This window comes from Dysidea avara, chromosome 10, assembly GCF_963678975.1.
Source record: "Dysidea avara chromosome 10, odDysAvar1.4, whole genome shotgun sequence".
In the NCBI taxonomy this organism is placed as follows: Eukaryota; Metazoa; Porifera; class Demospongiae; order Dictyoceratida; family Dysideidae; genus Dysidea; species Dysidea avara.
In genome coordinates this window covers 23831298-23854687 of record NC_089281.1, presented here as the reverse complement: position 1 = coordinate 23854687, position 23390 = coordinate 23831298, and the positions used below count along the sequence as shown (strand labels likewise).

Here is a 23390-nt window from a genome sequence, read left to right as displayed (position 1 = left end):
CCTATTTCCCTCTCCATATTGTAATTATATACTGCATGTATATTTTTGTTATACTACACTATTGGACAGCAGCTTCTCTTAACTCATCATGTTAGAGACAGGGAATAGTTTTTGGAAGCAATTCATTTATTGTGTTATCTTTCCAATAGTGATTAGATTTGATCAGTCTTGTTAAATAACTGCAGTGATCATATTGACTTGTACATAATATTACATTAGCTGCATGGTACTCAATAACTTGTACACCTGAAAATTTCTTTGGTGTTGTATTATGCCCTTTCAATAAAAAAATAATACACTTTTGGGTGATACCTATATACATGCTAGCTACTATAGAACTGCTTGTATTTCCAAAACCTCTTGAAAATGGCATTTTAGTGACTTCGTTCACTGACACACTGAGTAAACAGTACATTTTTAATTACAATGTATTATATAGCCAACTTGACCACACTAAAGCTAGAGGCTAAATGACATGATACACATATTTTAAGCTACAATAACACTTGTGACATGGGATCAGCTCTCTGTGCCTTGTAATCTTCTGTATCTTCACATGCTTTGAGGAACCGCATATTGAGGTATGAATTTTTGAGTCAACGTTTTCTTTAGTCACATAGAGTGATACTCCACTAAAGCAACAACAGCAGCAGCCTTTAATTATAATTCTAGCTTGCTAGCAAATACTTGTTACATTTACATTAAATACAGGTAGCTATTAATTCCAAACAAAATTTCTAATACAGCAAATAGCCAGTAAAAAACATTAATCATAAAAATGCACATAAAACTACAACAAAAGTTTTTGCAAGTTAATCAGCAATATCAATCACTCTTTTATTCCTTTAGCTGCAAGTTCTTCAGTTACTCTGTTCAAGTAGGTTGGGTCTGGATAACCATAGCTACAACACAGGGGCAACTCAATATCACACATATACATCTCAATTACAGTTGCACAGTATGATATTTATTCTATCTTAATCACATGAGCTTATAAAGCACTGCCGCACATGTGTATGGAAAATATAGCACGAGGGGGTGTGTTGAGAGGCTAATACAGCACGAGGTGAAGCAGAGTGCTGTATTTGCCTCGAGACACCCCCCAAGTGCTGTATTTTTCATACACACACGCATAGGCGGTGCTTTAAGTGTTATATTGTACTTCCTGGTTGTCTGGTTTGGAGCAATTTTCTCTAGTGCTCAAACCGCTGTGATTTTCGGTGATCAAGATATCAGTAAGTGTTTCACTAATCTATTTCTACTCGTAGAACGAACTAATAGGATTAGTTTGGCTAGTTTTTGTAATTTACAATGTCACGCATGTGATTAATCGTGCTGTCTTAGTTGAGTCGTGTTTAAAAAGCTTTGTGATCAGATGATCAGTAAGTGTTTATACAATCTCCACATAGCTGTACTGTATTTGCCCAAGTGTGTGGGTAGTTGGAAGGGGCAGATACGGTTGGACACGGACATGGATAATTTTAATACACTTTTACATTTACAAAACAGTTATTTTTCCTACCTAACGTTGTTTTTACTGCAGCATTCGCTTCCAGACCCAGACGTTGATCTTGTCATAGCGCTTATCCATATATAAGCGCATGTGCAAATGATAGACCATCACTCTAAAGACCATATAGTGTTGTACACGTGCTCTAGAAATCTAATTCAGTGTCATAGAGATTATTTCATTTTATTTATTAAGACTTTACAACACAAAGTGCTGAAGGTCACACCTGGTCCTACAGCCTGTTTAAAGTTGTTACATAAAGTATGTTTGAAAAGGTGGAGAAAGGAGAAAAAATCCATGACTGGACCTGGGCAGTCTCAAACCTGCAGCCATCCGATTAACGCTCGAATGCTTACAGGAGTCTGCCGGATGGTCAGGATGTTTTCTCCTTGTCAATTTCAAGTATAGTATATATCCATAGGAACTCTAGAGAGTGACTTATTATCTCAAAGTACTCCCTGTGGAACCAAATGGACATTAGTTTATTTATTAAGACCTTACAGTACAAGTGCTGAAGGTCTATTTAAGCTGGCATGTAATCTCGTAGGCCAGGTCCTTGAAACCCTGAACGCTTTGGTATAAGCACGCCTACGCCTTATACTAAAAGGTGTAAGATTGTGGATTTGGCCTGCTAAGCTAAGTAAATCCTGCCGCCTAAGTTACATGGGGTTAATCTCTACAATTGTATAGTCTTTAGAGCATGTGTACAACACTATAATGGTCTTTGGCAATCTGTGGAATGCTGGTCTAGTGCTTCACACGTGTACTTATAAATGGAAAAGCACTATAACAAGATTGACGCCCGGGTCTGGAATTGAAAACTGCTGTAAAAACAACGTTAGGTATGGAAAATAACTGTTACATAAATGTAAAAGTGCTTTTTGAAAATGTGCTGAATGGAGTTTTGTTTCCATGCATACTAAAAAGATTAAACTATGCACAATTTTTTAATGTAACACAGGTATTATTTTAATATGTTTTTATAGTAAAATAGAAGTTTGAAAAAACAGCTGGTTTCGCTCAGCAAGTCACATGTGGTATCAACAAGAGTTTCTGTAATGACAAATACAATGAAAAATTAGGAATTTTAAGTAGTAATAGTTAGATACTCGTAATAGGTATCTTTGAGGACTTAAAAGCTTGAGGTGACGTTGATATCACCAATAGTTTCTAAATCTTTGAGGGAACTGTATTTTGTCTAAGTGTTTTAGACAATGGAGGTGAAGACTGTGCCAGTGGTTGGTCTGTCTCTGATATACCATGCATGGGGATTATGGTGAGCCAGGATTTGAAAAAATTTTATGCAATTGTTTAGTGACACTCCTGAGGACAAACCCTGTCTCAATGTTAAATCCTCGAACTCCAATGCTGAGATTGATGAGTTCGAGGACGAGTTACCAAATCAAGCATCACAATTGTATGGAAGTCAAGGGTAGAAAATGATAGTGAGGAAGCGATTGATTCTTAAAGCATCGCAAGAAGTGGAAAACAGTTAGCTAAGTACGTCGAGTCTGAATGTAAAGTACCACTGGCCTCTACAATGAAAACAGGAACTTCATTGAAAATGTCATCAGAAAACAGTATAAGGTTTTCTTGTGCTAAAAGTGCCAGTAACATTGAATCAGTACAAATGTCAGCTACTCCAAAGACACAAAATGGACAGAAAGAGCCTGGCTTAGTTGGACTATATGCAGCAGGCGGAAAAGTTGTCCACTGAAGTAGTAGGGAGTGAACACGTACTAGAAGGAACATGTGCACATATGATGGACCATAAACTACTGGCTGTGTCGGTTTCTTAGGGTGATGTTAGGTAAAGAATACAACCCTGAGTGTACACCAATTGTGCGGCAGTCTACAGATGAGTATAAGGAATGCAGCCGATCAAGCTGCTATAAATATATTTTTTAAAGATTGTGTGGCTTTCGTGAATTTCATGGTGTGCTAGATGGTAAACTAAAACACAGGAAAATATGAGGCCTGATTTGATTATTGCTGAGATGGAAAACAAAAGGAAAGTGGTTTATTTAATGATCATGGCCCACAAGTCTACTTTTGTACTTAAATGGATTGAACTTTGCACTTAGAACATCGGCATCTTTAACACAACCTGAATCAAGTACATGTAAGTATTGTCCAAAGAAAGGTATTTTATAATACATCATGAACATTTCTAATCAAGATGAATTGAAGAGCTGAAAACTTATCTAAACGTGTCATTCATCATGCAAATACAGAAAATCTGTCACGATGTTTAGTATGCTTCTTCTCAGGTACTGTGAACTGTGCCCCAATGATTGTCCAGATCAAGCATTGTGTTTGACTCCATTAAAGAATCCAACAGAACATTGTCAGTGTTGCCTTGCCTATTGGGCACAAAAAGGTGGCAGAAATAATACCTCGTCTAAAGAAACAAGCAAAAGTACCTGGCTACTTCACAAGCCACTCTATCTCTACTACTAGAATGTATGATGCACAACTGGATGAAGCTTCTATAATACAGTCCACTTACCACTACTTCAGTTTAGTGCAGCTGATGTCAAATCTTCAATTTTTTTCTGTGAATCTCTTGTATGCACACACCCCATTCACACTTCTATGACCAGAAGAGACCAAAAGTGGAGGAAACAACCAAGCATCAAAGATGTACAGGGTATTAAAAAAACATTCAGCAGAAAGAAAGGTATGAGTGCCATCAGAAAATTCAGTTAAGTCATATGCTCTGTGGTACCTGTCATAACAACATTTCTTCTTTTACTGTTTGTCCTCTTTCTTGAATTTCTGCAAAGACACTGAGATGTAAAGTTCACTTCACTCTCTTGTACACTAGTTTTTAGTTTTCTACCCATTAAAAGCTCTGATACCAGACCAAGGTAGGGGTGTGGCTTTGTAGGTAATGTGAGGATCATTGGAATCCCTGTTCTTATTGCATGTTCTGACTCTCCATTCCCCCTGGGGTAGTATGGGTTACTGGTTGCATGTCTGAAACCATATGACAGTGAAAAGCAGTGAAACTCTTCTAATGAATACTGAGGGCCATTATCAGTTACTAGTGTCTCTCTGGAATTCCATGATGGGAAAAATTGTCTTCAAAGCTATGATGATGCTGTCTGATGTAGTTGAAGAAAGCCTCAAGAACTACTCCTTTGTATTCAAAATCAAACAGATTGGATTCAAGCTTTTGCCATGGTCATTTTGGCAACTCATTAGGAATCAATAGTTCAGTTTGTGCTTGAAAGCAGATGTTACAGTTCTGAATGAAACTTTGAATCTGCTTTAACATACCAAGCCACCACACAGATGTTCGAGCTCTAAGTTAAGCTTTGACAACTCCTTGGTGGCTTTCTTGTTGAAAGGTGGAAGGTACTACAATTCTGTTTCCACATAACAGTAATCCATTGTGAATGTAAGCTAGTCAAGTAGTTGCTGGTAAATGTGACATGACAACAGTAATGAATGCTTCTGTAGCTCCTTCCAGGTTTTGGTATTGTCAGAATCAGATTTGGACACTACCTCTAGACAGAGTGTCTGAAACATATAACAACTACTCATGTACGTACATGACAAATATTACAGGTTTTTGCAATTGAATTCGTCACCTTTGCAATTGACCTCATTCCGTTTGCAATTGAATTCATCGGTTTTGCAATTGAATTAGTCGCCTTGGCAATAGAATTTGACGCGCTTGCAATAGAATTAGTCACCTTTGCACAAATTTTCGTCATTTTCGAGGTTGAAGGTAATAGTCCGCTTGTTCACCATCCATCGGTCTTATTCGCTAGAATAAGAGCAGGATACATTTTAGTAACTTGTCGCTTTCAGTGCATGTAGCCTCATCCTTAGTTACCTGTTGAGACAGAGAAGTTTGTAGGTGCAAAACGTGCAGTAATGCCAGCCAAGGGGGAAGTACCAGAAACTAACTACTTCATTGTGGCAACGAATTGTTTCACTAATAGTAGACCAGGACAAAACGCAAATGGAAGTTGCCACCTACTTTGGAATACCTCGCACCACAGTGACCTCCATCATAGACACCTTCAGGAAACACAAACAGAATATATCCTTTGCCAACTAAACCCAATAGAAGGAAGCTACTTTCAAAACAAGCAAAGGCAGTTGTGAATATAGTCAAGGCACAGAATGACATTACATTAAAACAAATTCAACAGCAAATCATTGAGGACAGCAACATTTTCTCCAACATCAATTCAATAGATAGAAGTACCATCCATCGTACACTGAAGAGGAACAACATCTCGATGAAGAATCTTGACATCATTCCAGTGGGCCGTAACACACCAACTACAATTGAAAACCGATATGAGTATGTATGGCAGTCAATAAGGAACAGCAACAAACATACCATCTTTCTCAATGAAGCTGGGCTTAACCTACACTTGCGTCGACATCGTGGCCGGAATGTGATTGGCAAGAAAGCAACCATCTTGCTCCCAGGTTCACGGGTGGAAACATCTCTGTAATGATTGCCTTGTCAGAGAATGGCATCTTACACCACCATGTTCAGCTTGGGTCATACAATGCTGAGAAGTTCCCTCAGTTTTTAGATGAGCTCAATATCATTGTGGATGACACTCCTCACACCATCATTATGGACAATGTATGATTCCACAAGACTACTGACGTACAGGAATGGTTTGATAACTCAGCACACCAATGTCGATACTTACCACCATACAGTCCATTTTTAAATGCAGTAGAAGAGACCATCTCTAAAATGAAGTTTTATGTCAGACAATAGCACAGCAGTAGTTGTGATAATCTCCTGAATTCAATCGATGAAGGAATATGCTGCATAACTGATATGGACTGTTGGGGTTGGATACAATACCAAGCAGTTTTATGATGCCTGCCTTGATCGACACCATATTGACAACACTGTCCCAACTTCAGACACTTTAGATGACGACAGCACTGATGATCAACATGAAGAAAATGAACATGAAGAAAATGAACATGAAGAATAACCACAGTTACTGTACAGTAATACAAACAATGTACAAGTACAGCAGTATACAAAGGAACGTTTTATATGAAATCTAGAATATTTACAGTTATCACGTATATTAAATATAACAATACTGTAATAATTATTCTTACACATAATGCTGGAAGTCCAGCAGTGTGGTCTGGAATGTGAGAAACACCTCGTAAGATAGCACACTATAATTCCGTTTGATGAGCACCAATTAACCAAGACGAAAGTAGACAGTGTTAATCACTCCATGTGAATTATAGTATATTATCGCTTCTTATAACACCAACTTCAACAGTTTCTCACAATAAAAGCTGTAAAGCACACAGCGTACACTCTTCACCCGCAAATGGACGAAAATTTGTGCAAAGGCAACTAATTCTAATGCAAAGGCGCCTAATTCTATTGCAAACGTGTCAAATTCTATTGCCAAGGCGACTAATTCAATTGCAAACGGGACAAATTCTACTGCAAAAGCGACGAACTCTATTGCAAACGGGACGAAGTCAAATGCAAAGGTGACGAATTCAATTGCAAAAACCTGTAAAACTATACCTCATCATACGAAGATGAAAACAAAGAAGAATATACAGGAGGCATAGTATTTAGATATTTGCTGCTCATCAACAAAACCAGTAATTTGTGATTGGCTTCAATGTCAATTACCTTACCTATGATGTAGAATGAAAACGCAAGGGCTAATGCTTCTTTTTCAATTTAGGTGCATCGTTTCTATTATCTGAAAGTTTGTGAGATGAATAAGCTACTGGTTTCCATTGCTAGTAGTTTCATGTGGTAGCAAAACAGCTCTAATCACACATCTGTTGAAAGTTTAATTGATAACTGTGCAAGTGTTTTACCTACATTTGGAAGTGGATGGTACTCTTGAAGAACATTCTGATTAAGCGGTTTTAAAGTGACACAAATTCTCACATCTCCTGACGGTTTTTGGTACCACTACCATACCAGCACACTAAGGTGAGGGGTAATCAACAGGTGAAATTACTCCTATGGACTGCATATGATGCAACTGTTTCTCCACCTTATGTCATAATGGGATAGGTACTTGACGAGCTGTATGGAGAGCGTAAGGTTTGGCATTACCATGGAGTTTAATTTTATAGTTGACAATGAGTGTTCCTAAACTTCTAAAGAGATCTGAATTAATTTTGACACTATTGAGTGAGGTACAGATATTATGTATATTGTTCAATCAGTTGTAGTTTGTCTTGAAGTTCTTCGCTACAAAAAATCGTTGTTCATACTGTGTTATCTTGTGGGACAAGGTTCCTGTAAATTGACCAAGCACTAAAAGTTGTGAATCAGCAGGACCATGTTGTACTTTGTTTGGCTTCTGCAATGTGATTTTCTGTACGTGTCTCCAGGTATAACAGTAACTTGTGTTGGGTTTAAATTGATGGTACTTAGCTACTGTTACCTATTGTTGAAATGTACTGCTCCAAGAAAGGAATTCTCATCAGAATCAACACTGTCTTCAGTTAATCAGACGTTTTGTTACTGGAACATAGAGCACTGTAGTTTCCTACTTTTCAACACTTGTGTCACTGTGCATTTTTTGCAGGACACTGCTGTCTATTGTTTTCCCTCATTTGATGCATCTTTACATCCTTGTTTGCTAACATGAAGTGCATGGTGGCTTTTTGCCAGCTGCTATCTCAAACTTGTTGACACGCTTGGAATGCTTTCTGGAATCTAGTGCCTTCAAGTCTAGTGGTTTACCACTGTCTTGGACTGCTCCTCTTACAGTGTATTGCTGCTTGTGGACTGCCTTGCTTTGGTCATGGGATAAATCAGGATGCAGTGGCATGCTGATAATGCGTCATCTAACAACCCCACTACTAATTTGCAACATATCATTTCATCATGCAGATTTCCGCATGCGCAGTGTTTGGCCAGCCACTTCTTTAAAAAAAATATTAATATACTAGTTTGATTTTTTTGTTATATCATACAGCTATACATGTGTGACTGTTCTATTAGGGTGATTGCTGTATTAGAGCATCTCAAGTCAGCCTTTCACCTACTAGGGTGTGTGTCACTATTTCATATTTTCGTTGTGCTAGCATTATGAATACAGCTAGGCCAATAATAATGGGGTGTGTCATTGTGATAGTCTGTTAAGAGGTGTGGTCTCAGTGCTCGATCATTACCAATCAACCAAGATCGCATATTTTTTTCTATTTTTTTTTTTTGCATCAGCCAAGAATGTTCTTCAGCTGTGCCCTAATTGTACTACATATACAATATGTTCCCGGTTTAACAGCTGGGTGGCTGGAGCAATCGGGATAAAGTTTCTTGCTCAAGGAAACAACAGTAGTAAATCCCTGTGTTAATTAATTAATGGGCGTGGAAATGAACCTATCATGAAGTTACACGCATCTAGCATAAATGCTTAAATAAGTTTGCAACGTCTAAATATGCTGCTCAAGAAAAGTGTTGATAAGGAAAATTGACTCCTTGATATGGTTTTATTGCAACAAGACAAGCACCCTGATTGAAGATAAAAGAAAGAAACAGTGCAGAGGGCCTACACTCGTTGGAATCCCAAAAAGCACATCCCACTAGTGAGTTTGTTACTGTAGTGTAAAATGGTGGCTGTGTGCTGCTTTGCTTGGCCTCTAGGTTTGTGACTGTGGTCAGGCAGGCAGGCAGGCAGGCAGGCAGGCAGGCAGGCAGGCAGGCAGGCAGGCAGGCAGGCAGGCAGGCAGGCAGGCAGGCAGGCAGGCAGGCAGGCAGGCAGGCAGGCAGGCAGGCAGGCAGGCAGGCAGGCAGGCAGGCAGGCAGGCAGGCAGGCAGGCAGGCAGGCAGGCAGGCAGGCAGGCAGGCAGACAGGCAGCACCAAAGGAAAGAATGGTGCCTGGTATAATCATAATTAATTTTGTGTCTGAACGTGCACCCCAACCATTAATTACTGAAAAGTGAAGTGGCCATTACGTTTAGTTTTCAGCTGTGTTCAGCCCATTACACAGTGTTACAAATGAACAACACTACAAGAACCTATGCAATCATTCCAGTCACTACAGAAAATATGGACAATTCCTGTTACAAACACAGAGAAGACAGGATGACACATGCACTACCGTGAATTGATACCTTGAGTTGTCAGTATAAGAGAAACAGGAGGACAAAAGTAAGTCCATGATGCATGAATTGTACACACTATGATATGCCAAAAGGCACCTGTCAGGCTAAGCGAGTAAAAAAATCAAGCCTCTAGCCGATATTGAGTTATATCTGTCTGAAGGCATCAGTCAGTCAATCAGGCAGTAGAAAATTCTGCGATCCCAAACATATAGTACTGTATCCCAGCACTGGTTTACTGCAGAGCAATTGATTACAAGTCATCAAACATGTAGTAAATGTGAACTTATTTAACATATACAACATTCTGGAAAACAATAAGAGCTAATAACACACAATGACAACCTTTCTGATCCTCCATGTGTGTTTGTCTTATGATGGATATCATTCCAGACTACGGTATCTTTGGCCCCAGTTGTGTGGGACGTCCCCACAGTAAATACCAATCCAGCATCAAAAGCCTTCCTGAGTAGTCGAGCAACTTTCTGTCCCTCAGGTGAATTTGGTAAGTAAGCACTACGTGATGTACCATAAAAATAATGTCCAGGATTAGGATGTTCTGGACCTTGCTTTCCATTGGGAATATTGTACCTGATACAAATGGTACCATATTTCTCATAACCAGGTAAACATTGCCGCATAGTTTGAACGTTCATGGTACCACCTTTTGGTTGATTTCCAGTTATTTTCCTTAATGGTAAAGTACAGGTGGGGCAGTATGGCTTGTGCTTCATGGCCTTGTCAAGACATGACTTACAAAAGTTTTGTTTGCAATGCTTGCAACAGGTCACTGCTGTAGGGGCCATGCTTTTCAATGACTCTAAACAAATCGGACAACCTAAACAACAAAAACTGAGATGATGCTATTTGAATTGATTGTTCACACCATGTGCATTTACACTTGTACAATTTGGGTACTCAATTATCTGGACTCTTGACTATCCAAACAGTACAAAGGTGTTCTGTTAGAGTGTACTATATTATTAGAGTAGTTGAACAGAACTCTGCATATAATTTACTTTTCTGAACACATTTGTAATTGAACTGGCACACAGATGTTCTGATAATGCAGAACCCACTGTATTAGAGATGCACCGGTACCAAACCAAGATTCATTGAAACCACATATGATGATTGATCAGTTCATGATGGCCACAAAACCAAAAAGGAGTGCTACATAGACAAGTGTATTTACAAGTGTTAAAGAGCAGTGGAGATACTGGCTGTTAATGTCTCTATGGCAAAGTATTGGTTTTGGCAAGGTATGGGCCAATTTTCCACCAAAAGTGTATTGGTGTCAGATAGGCTGGTCAAAAGTGGCATAGGTGCATCCCTAATATGTGTGTGTATGCAATATGTTCAAGGGGTATAATTTTCATTTACTGCTGATAGTGAATTTCCACTAACATATATGTGTACACATAGCAAAACATTCTTGTAGACATTGTGGCAAACACATCCCTTATATGGCTAGACGTGTTTGCTTCTTTCAGTTCTTTGGCAAAATGTGTAGAACCAGTATATATATATATATATATAATAGCACAGGATTTAGACAGCTATAAAGAGTGGGTTTGATGCTGAGGCATGATGTCAAGTAAATCTAGCTAGGAATACACACTTCTAAGCAACAAATCTCTTCTACATAATTTCTTACCATTAAAGTACTTTGGCATAAAAGCATCTGCTTCAAGAGTTTAGTTTTACCCAATTTTGAAATACTAACTTTACCGTAAGTGTTGAAGCTTTTCCCAATAAAGGAATCCACCACCCACATTTAACAGTGCAAAGATATGTTACAGACACTACACTAAACTTTCAATTCAATACTTAATTATATGTGACCCGCTAAGCAAAAACCCATCTTGTTAGTATTTTCTTCAAACCTCATTTTATGACTCTTTGTTACCTAGAGAGAAAAATCAATGCGCTGTTAAAGTTTCAGCCTTATCTGGTAAGTACTTTCATAGTTAACAAGAAAATTAAAGCAAGGCAATCAATTTATACAGTGCCTATAAGGGAAAAAATTACAGGTGCTTATTTAATCGATTATAAACAAAGATCAAGACACACGGTAGTGTGTTGTGCGGCCCAAGAAGCCAGCGCGCCACACCGTGAGTATATTGACAGGAAAAAAGAAATGCGATTTTCACCCCTTTGTAGCTCCGTGATCCTTCATCCGATTGGAACCCGTTTTGCTGCAGAGGTGCCTACCAGGTAGGCCACCCCGCATACCGAATTTGAAGAAAATCGCCTTGGCCATTTCTGAGATATGAGTAGCCAAAATTTCATTTTTATTTCTTTATTTTTTTTCTTCTTATTCTTCGTCTTTTCGCACACTTCGAAAAATTGCTATAAAACACAAACATGTATTCCGATTGCCTTGACATTTGGCACACATAAAGGGAGTCTAACAACGGATCCTAGTATCAAATTTGGTGCACATTCAATGAATGGTTCAGGAGTTATGATCGATTATTCATGTAAAACAAGATTGATTTGTTGTCACGCCTACAGGGTAAACCGCTTCATGGAATGAGTTGAAAATCGGTTTGTGGATAGATCAACCATTGTAGGAGTGCCTTTTTGGTGGTTTGCAAACAATCAAAATTGAGATCATGGAGATATGATATGAAACCGAAGGCGTGTAACAATTGCGCGATTGAGATTCATGAATAAAAATACCAATAATTTTCACGCCTACCAGGCAAACCGCTTAGAGCAGTGAGCTGAAAATTAGTATGTAGCTGGAATAGAAAATCCTTGCAGTAGTACAGAACAATCGGATTACAAACCACTGAGTTATGATTGCAAAGCCAACTCCGTGTAGCAAATACGAGATTGAGATACTCTAATAGAACAGTCATCCTAATAGAGCATTCAGCTAGTTCATGACTTACTCCATTATAGATTTCTATTACATTGCAAGTTATACTGTAGGGAGTTCAGCAGCAACCAGTTAATACTGTAGACAGTTCAGCTACAAGCAAGTCACCTTGCAGAGAGTTCAGTTACAAAGAAGCCATCCTGTAGAGAGTTCAGCTACAAACAAATCACCCTGTAGAGAGTTCAGCTACAAACAAATCACCCTGCAGAGAGTTCGGCTACAAAGAAACCATCACGTAGAGAGTTCAGCTACAAACATATCACCCTGTAGAGAGTTCAGCTATGAAAAGATCACCCTGTAGAGAGTTCAGCTAGAAGAGGTCACCTTGTAGAGAGTTCATCTACAAAGAAACCATCATGTAGAGAGTTTAGCTGCAAACAAATCACTCTGTAGAGAGTTCAGCTAGAAGAAGGCACCTTGCAGAGAGTTCAGCTACAAAGAAACCACCACGTAGAGAGTTCAGCCTCAAACAAATCACCCTGTAGAGAATTCATCTACAAACAAATCGTCCTGTAGAGGGATCAGCTAGAAGAAGTTACCTTGTAGAGAGTTCAACTACAAAGAAACCATCATGTAGAGAGTTCAGCTACAAAGAAGCCACCATGTAGAGAGTTCAGCTGCAAACAAATCACCTGTAGAGAGTTCAGCTAGAAACAAATCACCCTGTAGAGAGATCAGCTAGACGAGGTCACCTTGTAGAGAGTTCAGCTACAAAGAAACCACCATGTAAAGAGTTCAACTGCAGACAAATCACTTGTAGAGAGTTCAGCTACAAACAAATCACCTTGTAGAGGGATCAGCTAGAAGAAGTCACCTTGTAGAGAGTTCAGCTTCAAAGAAACCATCGAGTTCAGCTACAAACAAGTCACCCTGTAGAGAGATCAGCCAGAAGAAGTTACCTTGTAGAGATTCCAGTTACAAAGAAATCACCCTGTAGAGAGTTCAACTAGAAGAAGTCACCTTGTAGAGAGTTCAGCTACAAAGAAACCATCATGTAAAGAGTTCGGCTGCAAACAAATCACCCTGTAGAGAGACCAGCTAGAAGTTACCTTGTAGATTGTTCAGCTACAAACAATTCACCCTGTAGAGAGATCACCTAGAAGAAGTCACCTTGTAGAGTGTTCAGTTACAAAGAAACCACCATGTAGGGAGTTCTGTAATAAATACATGTATTACATATATAATTTGTACATTTACTGATAAAATCAGAAATATTTGAAGTATTTAACATCTGCTTCATCTTTTCTTCTTCCTGTGGTAAAGAAAAAAAGATAGGTTATACAAATACAAAAAGAAGTGAAATCTAATCCAAAACAGCCAAGCTGTAAAAAGAGTGCGGCCCTCAAAAAGGCTATGGTGAAAAAAGATGTGAAATCCAAGGTGGCGGCCAAGAAGTGGCTGTGATGGTAGGTTAATGGTAAAAATTTTAATGATGACAATTCAGGTGAATTTTGTGCCAAGACCAAGCGGCACTAAAATTCACCTGAATTGTTATTAAAATTTTTACCATTAACCTATCATCACAGCCATTTCTTGGCCGCCACCTTGGATTTCACATCTTTTTTCACCATAGCCTTTTTGAGAGCCGCACTCTTTTTTTACAACTTGGCTGTTTTGGATTAGATATTCTTACTCTCCATGAACCCCATTGGATATTTCAATTTGAATCTATCTTCATTGTTTACTGAAACAATTAAAAGACTATTTATGTAGCATGCAAATTTACCTGATGTATTTCAATGGCATTTATCTCAAAAAGTGAATTATGTAAATAAAATCAGGTTTTCATTCAGTGGGTCACATATTTGTTCATTATTTTGAATGTGACTTGCTACGTAATTGTTTGCTGTTTATTTTTAGATTTAAAGATTTTGGCTATGTTGGGCACAGTGGTTAGGAAGTGGATTACATACCAACAGTATACAGTAGGTTGCAAAAAAAAGTTTATGTTTCGTAATTGTAATTACAGTGTTATTACCAAGTAATTACACATGTTTGTGCTGTAATTACATTTCGACCATAATCTGTAATTATGCAATAAAATTTACAATATATGCATAATTACCAATAGAACACAATTTGTAATTACACTTTTGTAATTATGCTACTACAGCATAATTACAACTACGAAATGTAAACTTTTTTTTGCAGCCTACTGTACATTAACAGCAAGATTCCATTTGAATATACGCAAGTAACTTACTCTCTTCTTTCTTTTCTTCCTTCTTCTCTTCCTTTGTAGATGGCGGCAAACTTTTGTTGGAAAATGTAAGTGATGTAGAATAGCTTGTCTGGTTTTGAGGTGAAGTTTTCTTTGCAGATCTGTGATCATTGTCATTAGGTGTCAGTTGACCATTTAGCTCCTCCAAAGTTGGATAGAGTGGGGTTTGAGCAAGAGTAACAGTTGCAGTGGACAATGAAGGAGAGATAGTATTTGTTGTGTGGGAATTATCATTATCATTGTTCTCCTCATCTTTTATGTCACCAATGCGCTTTTTGTGATCTCCACTCTCTGTATCATCTTTTAGATTATTACTTTCTAATACTGAATCATTATTCTCTTCTGCTGACTTAAAAGAATCAATTGAGACATCACTGCTTTTCTTTGCTCCTATTTCTTCTGTATCTCCTCTGTTCTTTCTGTCAACATCTGCAGCACCAGTAGGCCCATCAAGGGAAGTATGAATAGATGTCACTGGTGAATGGCTGGTAACAGGAGTTTCAGAAGTGGTAGTCATGATATGTACATGTTGTGCTCTTGTCAACATCAGTGGTTGTTGCATTGCAGCTTGACTGTAACTTTGAGGAGTTTGCAAGAGAGGAGTACGTAGAAACGTGCTAGTAGTTGACATTGGTCCCAACAGATCTGCAACTTGACCAACATGATTTCCAGGTGAAACAGGATTACTTTCCATTGACACTGTTGGTTGTTGGGTCACAGCATGTCCTCCAAATTGTGTGTATGTAGTACCTGTGAATTTTTGAGTAAAGCCTGGTGGAACAGTATGCACTTCAGCCCCTCGAGGTTGACCATAGCGGAAAGTAGCAGGTTTTATGATTTCTGAGGTGGCAGCAGTAACGCTTGGGCCAACCATGTCGGGTAGTGACTCCAACCACTGTTTCTCTTTATGGAACACATTGAGGAATACTTGATAAGTCGGATCATCAATGATAACAATCCGTACATCTGTCAGTAGTACAGGACTGTGACACTTGTAACTACAAAGTGTTGAGAGCATAACATTAGCCACAAGTTCTTTTGACACACCAAATATCCCTGAACTGATTGGTGGAAAAGAAATAGACTTAACTTCAAATCGTTCTGCTATGATCATCACATTACTACAAGCACTTTTCAACAGGGGACCACAATTTTGTTTGTGTTGCCATGACATAGGACCAACTGCATGTAAGACCAATTTGCATTTCAACTTTCCTCCTGCAGTTGTTGCAACTGCATCACCAGTGGCTACACTTCCATGCTGACTGATCAACTGGTTAGATGCTTTCTGCACTTCATAATTACTGGCTTTATTAATGGCAGCAGCTACACCCCCATCATGTTGCAGACGATCATTTGCAGCATTAACTATGGCATCAACATCCTCATCTACGATATTAGCAAGCTTAATGGTGACTCTCCTGGAGAGTTGTGGCAAGTCAATAAAAACTGACTTGGTTGATATTAAGATTTGAGGTGAGGAAGAACTGTGAGCTGGGACAGAGCGTTGAGCAGAAGTGTTTAACCGTTTTCTTACATGCTGCATCTGTCGAGCATCAGTAGACAAGCACTTGATTTCTCCTTTCTTTGCATCATACTTGAAGTAAGTGTGGTTGAAGGATTTGTTGTACTCATCAACTATTGCACTTGCCTGTTGTACGTCACTAACTGATACTGAATGTTCCTTTAGTTTACCACCCATCATCAGCTCACGGTAAGCAGTAAATAGTTCCTCTTTGATCTTCTCCTTCTCTGTAACATCATCACAATCGATGTTGATGGTCATTGTCTGTTGATCATAAGACACTGCAGAGTGTTGGTAGGCTCCTGTCTTCTCCATTAATGCAAGAACATCAGGATTGAGGTTTGATGATGCAGCTGAAATACTTTTATCAGAACCTTCCACTACAGTGCTTGCTGGGTCTGGTCGAGAGCTTGCTGCCTTTGGTAGACTGCTAGCCAATTCATCTGTAGGGCTAGGTTGGCTAAGAACCATTGCATCATCATCATCAAGACTAAGAAGCTCAGAGAAGGAATTGTCCTTGGCATGATGGCATAATTCTTTAGTCAACAACTGTTTAAAGTGCTTGCGAAAATTTTCTACGCTCAACCAGTTTCCTACTATCACATACCTTGAGCCAGTACCTGTCACCAGAAGTTCTTCTTTCTCAATTAATTGTACTGTATCTTTTGAAAGCATAAGAGCTTGAACAAATGAAGAACCAGCCTCAATTTCTATGGTGACCTTTTCTGTTACCTATGCAAAAAGGTAACGTAGTTTTCAACCTTATAGTAAATAAAATTATAGCATACCGTATTGTATGATAGGTACTGTATGTGTTCAATATGTAGTACTGTATAGTAGTAAACTTCCAAAATAAAAGGTGCATGATAATATTAAAACTCATTGCAGAAATATTCTGTGAGACAAAACATACCTTCATGGAAATGTCTTAACGTATCTAACGTCAATCTTGTATTATAAGAAACCCTTACAGAATGACCAATATAGAATTAAAAAATTCCCAAGCCTGATTTTTGATCCGACTACCTACCTACGTACATTCCTGACCAGTTGATAAGGTAAACAATGCATTGTACAAGCACCCATAACATGCAGCATGTGCCTTTTCAGGCTCCGATGAGTGTTTGCCCTTGCTTTCCAATCTTCTAGTCTTCATCTTCTTCAAGCAAGGAAACCAGTAATTTTCCGTGCCAACAGTTTCTAACAGGTATGTACATAGAAACCACAAAATTATTTACTGTATTAAAAAGGAATACATATAGTCGCACTAACGATTAGTTCACTACAGAAAACAGAACAAAAAAATCACATCCCTTTTTGTAGCTGTACCTCCAAAAAATGCTTCGCTGCAAAAAATGCAACCATGGTCCTAAATTATTTAGCTGCACTAATAATAACAAGTATAGGTTATTGCACAACCCAGGTATCTTCGCTATTTTAGAGACCTGAGGAATGGCACCCAAGGGCGAAGCCCGAGGTGATTATGTGTCATTCTGAAGGTCTCTAAAATAGCAAAGATACCGTGGATTTGGGCAATAACTGATTTAGACTATGGCTCGTACGGCTCTGGTCACTGCCAATAATGGCAGCTTCCTGATCAAAACCAGCCTTACAATATAATATGTTCATATCACCTTGGTAATATTGGATAGAGTTCGAAAGTGTCTTCAAAGCTGTCTAAAATGCTTCCAGTAAGATGCTACTGAATTTAAAGCATTTGAACAAAATTTTCTACTGGTTGACTCACTGATGCCTTCAGACAAACATAACTTAATAATGGCTAAAGCTATGGACTTTCTTTTTAAATGTGACTGGATCTGCGAAAATCCCAACACAATCATGCATTTTTTCGAATTCCTGTTTATTAAATGTTTATAATCTACTTAACCAAGTGTACCCTCTGGCAAAGTTTCAGCCTCATATGCCAATAACTTTCAGAGTTACAGCCCTGCAAAGCAGCAACAACAGAGAAATCCATTTGTACAGCAAGTATAGGGAAAAAAATTACAAGTGCTTACTAAAACGGTTGTAATTTACAAACGGATTGACGTATGGAGCTGAAATTTCACCATCATGCTTGCCATGAATAGGGCAACCAATTACTGGGTAAGTTTGTCCTTTTATCGTCTTTCTTCACTGCATACAAAAGGAAAATTTGTGAAGAAAAATCTATTGCATATGATCGCTTCGACATGACGTAACAAATGCTCATAACTTACGTATCCTTGGGTCTACTGCAACGAAAAAAAAAAGATTTTCCAATTCCTCTTGAGTAGGCGAATAAGATGATATCCAGGTTTTTATTGTTAGTCCCTTCCTTCACTAAGAAAGAGGCATTCAAAAAATTTACGGATTTTTTTCAATAATACACAAGTATTTCACCCATTGTATTCAATGCTTTATACTGTAAATTTAGGCTTGCGGGATTGTGTTGGGTTCTCGCAGATCTGGTCACAAATGTTAGATGTCTCTTCAGTCCAACAAGTGCCTTTGGCGTATCGCAGTACATACGTACACTCCTGTATGTACAATGCACACAACATGGACTTTTCTTTACCTTCAGCTGATTAGTATCGCATCCATAAAATTAATAATATTGTGGTGTTTGAGGGGCTGGGCATGAGACTACATGCTTACATGGACATTATCATATCATTGTACTAAGAGTGAACATTGTGAATGACTAGCTACGTAGTTTCCAGCAAACATCCACAAACTAAGATGTGCACAACTTACCAGAGGATAAAGCTTTACCAGTTGGTCATCAATGACATGGTCAATTGTTTCTATCTGTGACACAGCTACAGAAAGATAAACAAACATTATTCAAATTTAAGCTACATATAGTCGATTTGGAGTGGGTTGGCCATGGAAATCAAATGCACTAAAATCACATTCCTGAAAGTAGCAAATAAAAATTGGCAGCAGTCAGGTTAAATAGCTAAGTAGGCTCGTGCCGTCCATGACAGTAAGTTTCGATGGGTATTTCCATGTTACATATTGTATATTTAGATTTTGTGGACAACCAACCACAAATCAACTGTACCAAAAATATGCATGGTAAGGACTAACAACTCACATGACCTAAATCATTATCAATATACGTATATGTAGCTACATGTTGTGTACACATGTGTCACAAGTATATGGCAATTTAACCACTAAGTAAGAATTTAGATTGTGATGTCAACCTTTACATTTAATCCCCCTTTGTTGCCTTCATTAAAAGTATACGTTAAACTTTGGGATATATGTTTAATGAAGAAGGATACATTCAGAGAACTATTAGTGGGTTGGTCAGTATCGCTGACCAATCTGACTAACTAACCCAGATACGAAGGATCTGATCTGGTTACGTTAAAACAGAGGTGTGTGCCAAGAGCTATGTAGATTGCAACATAGATAATTCGCAGTGTAATTTTTAGGTGCAACAACACGTTGTATGCAAGACCCTATACCTCTGTTAGCTACAGTGAGAGACTATATGTGACTGGATCTGCAAGAACCCCACATGTTAGTGCATTTTTCGAATTCCATTTTATTACATTTTCTTTATCTCGATAGCCAAAATAGTGGTCAACCCAAAGTTAGTGGCAACAGCAGCAAAATCAATTTGTACAGTGATAATACAGAAATAAACTACAGACACAATGAAACGGTCATAACTTATGAGTACAGTCCTATACATTACACCACTGGGTTCTCCACAAACAGGTAAATCCATTGCTGGGTAAGTTTTGTCTTCTAAACCCTTCCTACAACCATGGTGAAGGCAAAAAAGTGAGAAAAAATGATAACAAACTGCTGGTCCAATGTAAGACAGACTCTTCCTTCTCCTTGGGATTACTGACACGAACCAAAGATTTTGAAAATCTTCTTGCTTTGAGGATCACGCTTTTGCCATTATCATCTTCCTTCATTGTGAAACAAGTGCTCAAAAAACAAGTTGATGGTGTGCTACCTCTAAAAACCAGGCGCCATGCAGCTAGCTAATTCATCTGGAATTAGCCATAGATAGTATATGATATTATGAATTAACCAACTATGTATTACTATTTTACAATAGGATAGTTTTTGGTTGTACAATATTATTAGCTAATTCTCGGATTTTGAAATTCATGAAATTTCGTAATTCGTTTAATTACGTTGCTATGCACTGCTAAGGAAGCGCTTGTTAAATAAACCGCTTTAACCAACATATTACACACAGAAGTATCTTCTAAACTGTTTTATAGTTTGACTATCGTGTTTTTTCCCACAAATTCTCTCGACAAAGCCTCATGGCTGCTCTTCATTTTCGTTCGCGTACGTAAAGGATACGTCCCCTTTCAACTCGAAGCGATAGGCTATTCCTGGTAGTGTATGAGGTCTGCACCATTGTTTTTCAGTTGTTAAATGCCTGAAAACCTCAAAGGGAAGGTAGTTTACAAAGCCTGAGAAAAGTCGCCATACCCGTATTTCAGTCTGCCGAAAAGAAACCACCTCAGAGCAAAGTTCATCTGTGCAGAAGTTTAATACAGACTTAATTTCGCTTTTACTTCTTATGTAAAAGCTGCTTTTACCATTATTTAACGATTTTGCTCACATGGGTGCATACGGACAAACATAGATAGGTAGATAGGTACATACACACACTTTTATGAAAACAATTTCAGTAAACCAGGCGCGCGCCTGGATTAAATTACAAAGTTTTTTGTTTTTTCAATTTCATAATTATTTCACCCATTGTGTTTATTGTATTCTACTGTAAAATTAGGCTTACGCTAACATGTGTGATTCTTGCATATCCAGTCACATACACTACAGCAATTAGCCTTGCATTTATAGTATAGATTTAAAGGGTACAATACCATGTAAAGCTGTAAAACAAGGGCACTCCCATGAAAGTAAAAAGTAACTGGCAACCAAAATAGATAATATCTGGAGCAACCAAGAATGAATGTTAATACAACTGACTGTTATAAACAAGATTTTAACATTGATCCTTATCAATGACTTGTGTTGTACCTTTAGTTTTGCTAAATTCCTACTTTATACTTTTTGACTCTATTCAACTTGTAATCTGGGCACCCTTTTCAATAGTCAGTGTGCAGAAAAAAAAGCAGCCAAATTACTAGCCAATTAGAGCTCAAAGGGATTAAAATGATACCCTAATGTTAAACTGCGATGCCAAACTTACCATGTAAGCAACCTTTTAGTACATAAGCACACACACCCTTTATATACCTTTACAAGTACAAGGGGTATAAAGTTTATTAGGGATCAAAGAAATAAAAATTAGTGAAAAAAGGGAGGTCACATACACCTGAAGATATACTAGTGGACATTTAATCCGTACTTCAGTTTATATCCATGGCTGAATCAAGGATTAAATCTCCACTAGTATATCTTCAGGTGTAGGTGACCTCCCTTGTTTCACTACTTTTCATTTCTTTGATCCCTACTTTTCTTAAGTTTTCATTGTACTTGTTTACCCTTTTGTAATATTATTATGACTGTGCATACTGTATTAGAAGAAAGAATGGTGCCAGGCTTATCTAAAAGCACCCCCCCAACTACCATATACTGAAATAGCGAAGTGACCAATACACTTCGTTTCAGCCCATTACACAGTGTTACACATGAAGAACATTATGAGAAGGACCTCTGTAATCAATCTAGTCACAACAGAAAATTGGATGATTCTTGTTAGAAACACAGGGAAGCCATCTGCAGCAAAGATAAAATGGAAAACCTTTCGGTCTAAGTTTTATGCTGGAAGAATGATTTGTCCATGACCATAGATACTACACCCACCAGGGATTGGAAACTGGTTGTATATGACACCTCTATCCGCACCTCCGTTGACACCTTTCTACACGAAATAAATCTATACTCTGCCAAGTTATCTTCCCACTGTCGATACTGTAGTCACAATAACGAAGCAGTAACAGTAAAAGAAACTTCCAAGGAAGTACCAAAGTGGTTGCGAACAACGTAATTCCTGCGCATTCAACTGAAACAGTAATATTTTATGCAGTTGACACGCGTAGTGACTTTTTTAAATAGAATTTTTTGTTTTCAAGGCTGTAGTTGAGTTTCAAACTGTGCTGGTTCGATTAACTGATGTCTTATCTATCAGGAAATGATGCGATAACTTCCACAGGACATCAATTCATTACGCTAGAGCTAGCAAAAGAAGAAGACCTGGGCGGAGCGCAAAAACTGAAAAATGCCTTTGTGATGAAGGAAGCTTTTTACAATTACGCTGATTTGATTCGTTGTACCAAGTTATCTGCACAGTACAAAATTGGCTTTTGTAGAAACCGCCATTTGAGACTTAGAGCTAGCAAAAGTTTGAGAGCGGCCACAGGAGTAATCGTCCTTAGCGTCCTGTCTGACATTCAAGAAAGGTTGACAGTGATGGTTCACCAAAAGAAAGGATTTCAACTTCACACTATTCAATATACGTTGTATTACAGAAGTTAAAGAAAGTTCTTCTGAGTTAACACCAATCAACTAGAGGTACGGATCCGGCAAATTTTTGTATGGGGAGTATGTGCAGTTTCCAATCCCAGGGGGGGGGTGTAGTATCTATGCCATGACCAAATGAATAGCAACTACGTTAAAGTACTGCTTTAACTGAATCAAATCTGAATCCCATCCAGATTCAGTTGCAACCCTGATTGGGACAATCAGATCCAACGTTTGACAATACACATCAAAAAGTGATTGCAATTGCCACTGGATCATGAAGGGCCACGATTTGTGAAAGGGTCGTATAGTATTAGTCACAGAAAACACTCACCGAACGCATTTTCAAATAGAATCAAAGCTGCATTAGGTCCTATACACTTGTATTCTTCTTCTATTACTTCACCACCATTGTTTCTCTTTTTCTGGAAGTGTGATATGACCTTGTAGTAATTCGGCTTCGAGTAGCTGGCGTCATTTGGAATGCCATCAGCGAGGTAAAGGATGGAAGGTGCTCCCTCTTTACTTCTTGGTACAACAAGCTTGTTCAAGGCCTCGTTGACAGTTATTGTAGCCTCGTTCGTTGTCTCATTCGCAGCCATATTGTGAAGGGGAACCACCCTTGAATTCCGGGAAAATGCTCTCTTTGTGACACTTAAGTTCACAAAAATTTACGAAATTTTCCCATACAGGATTACATCA

At 38.3% G+C, this 23390-nt stretch overlaps 1 protein-coding gene across 2 annotated transcripts; it reads right to left on the bottom strand.

The window, feature by feature from the left end:
* Nucleotides 1-594: 594 nt before the first annotated feature.
* On the bottom strand, nucleotides 595-23334 carry LOC136269287 (uncharacterized). 2 transcript variants are annotated; one of them, XM_066064821.1, is made up of 5 exons: nucleotides 23023-23334; nucleotides 18972-19036; nucleotides 14693-16967; nucleotides 9948-10440; nucleotides 601-902 (listed from the first exon to the last, which is right to left on the bottom strand). In XM_066064821.1, exons 1-5 carry the CDS (start codon nucleotides 23288-23290, stop codon nucleotides 830-832), a joined length of 3174 nt encoding a protein of 1057 aa, XP_065920893.1. In that variant the 5' UTR covers nucleotides 23291-23334; the 3' UTR covers nucleotides 601-829. The 2 variants fall into 2 exon arrangements, with proteins under 2 accessions (XP_065920894.1, XP_065920893.1); XM_066064822.1 differs by lacking the exon at nucleotides 9948-10440 and having other exon boundaries at nucleotides 595-902.
* Nucleotides 23335-23390: the final 56 nt, after the last annotated feature.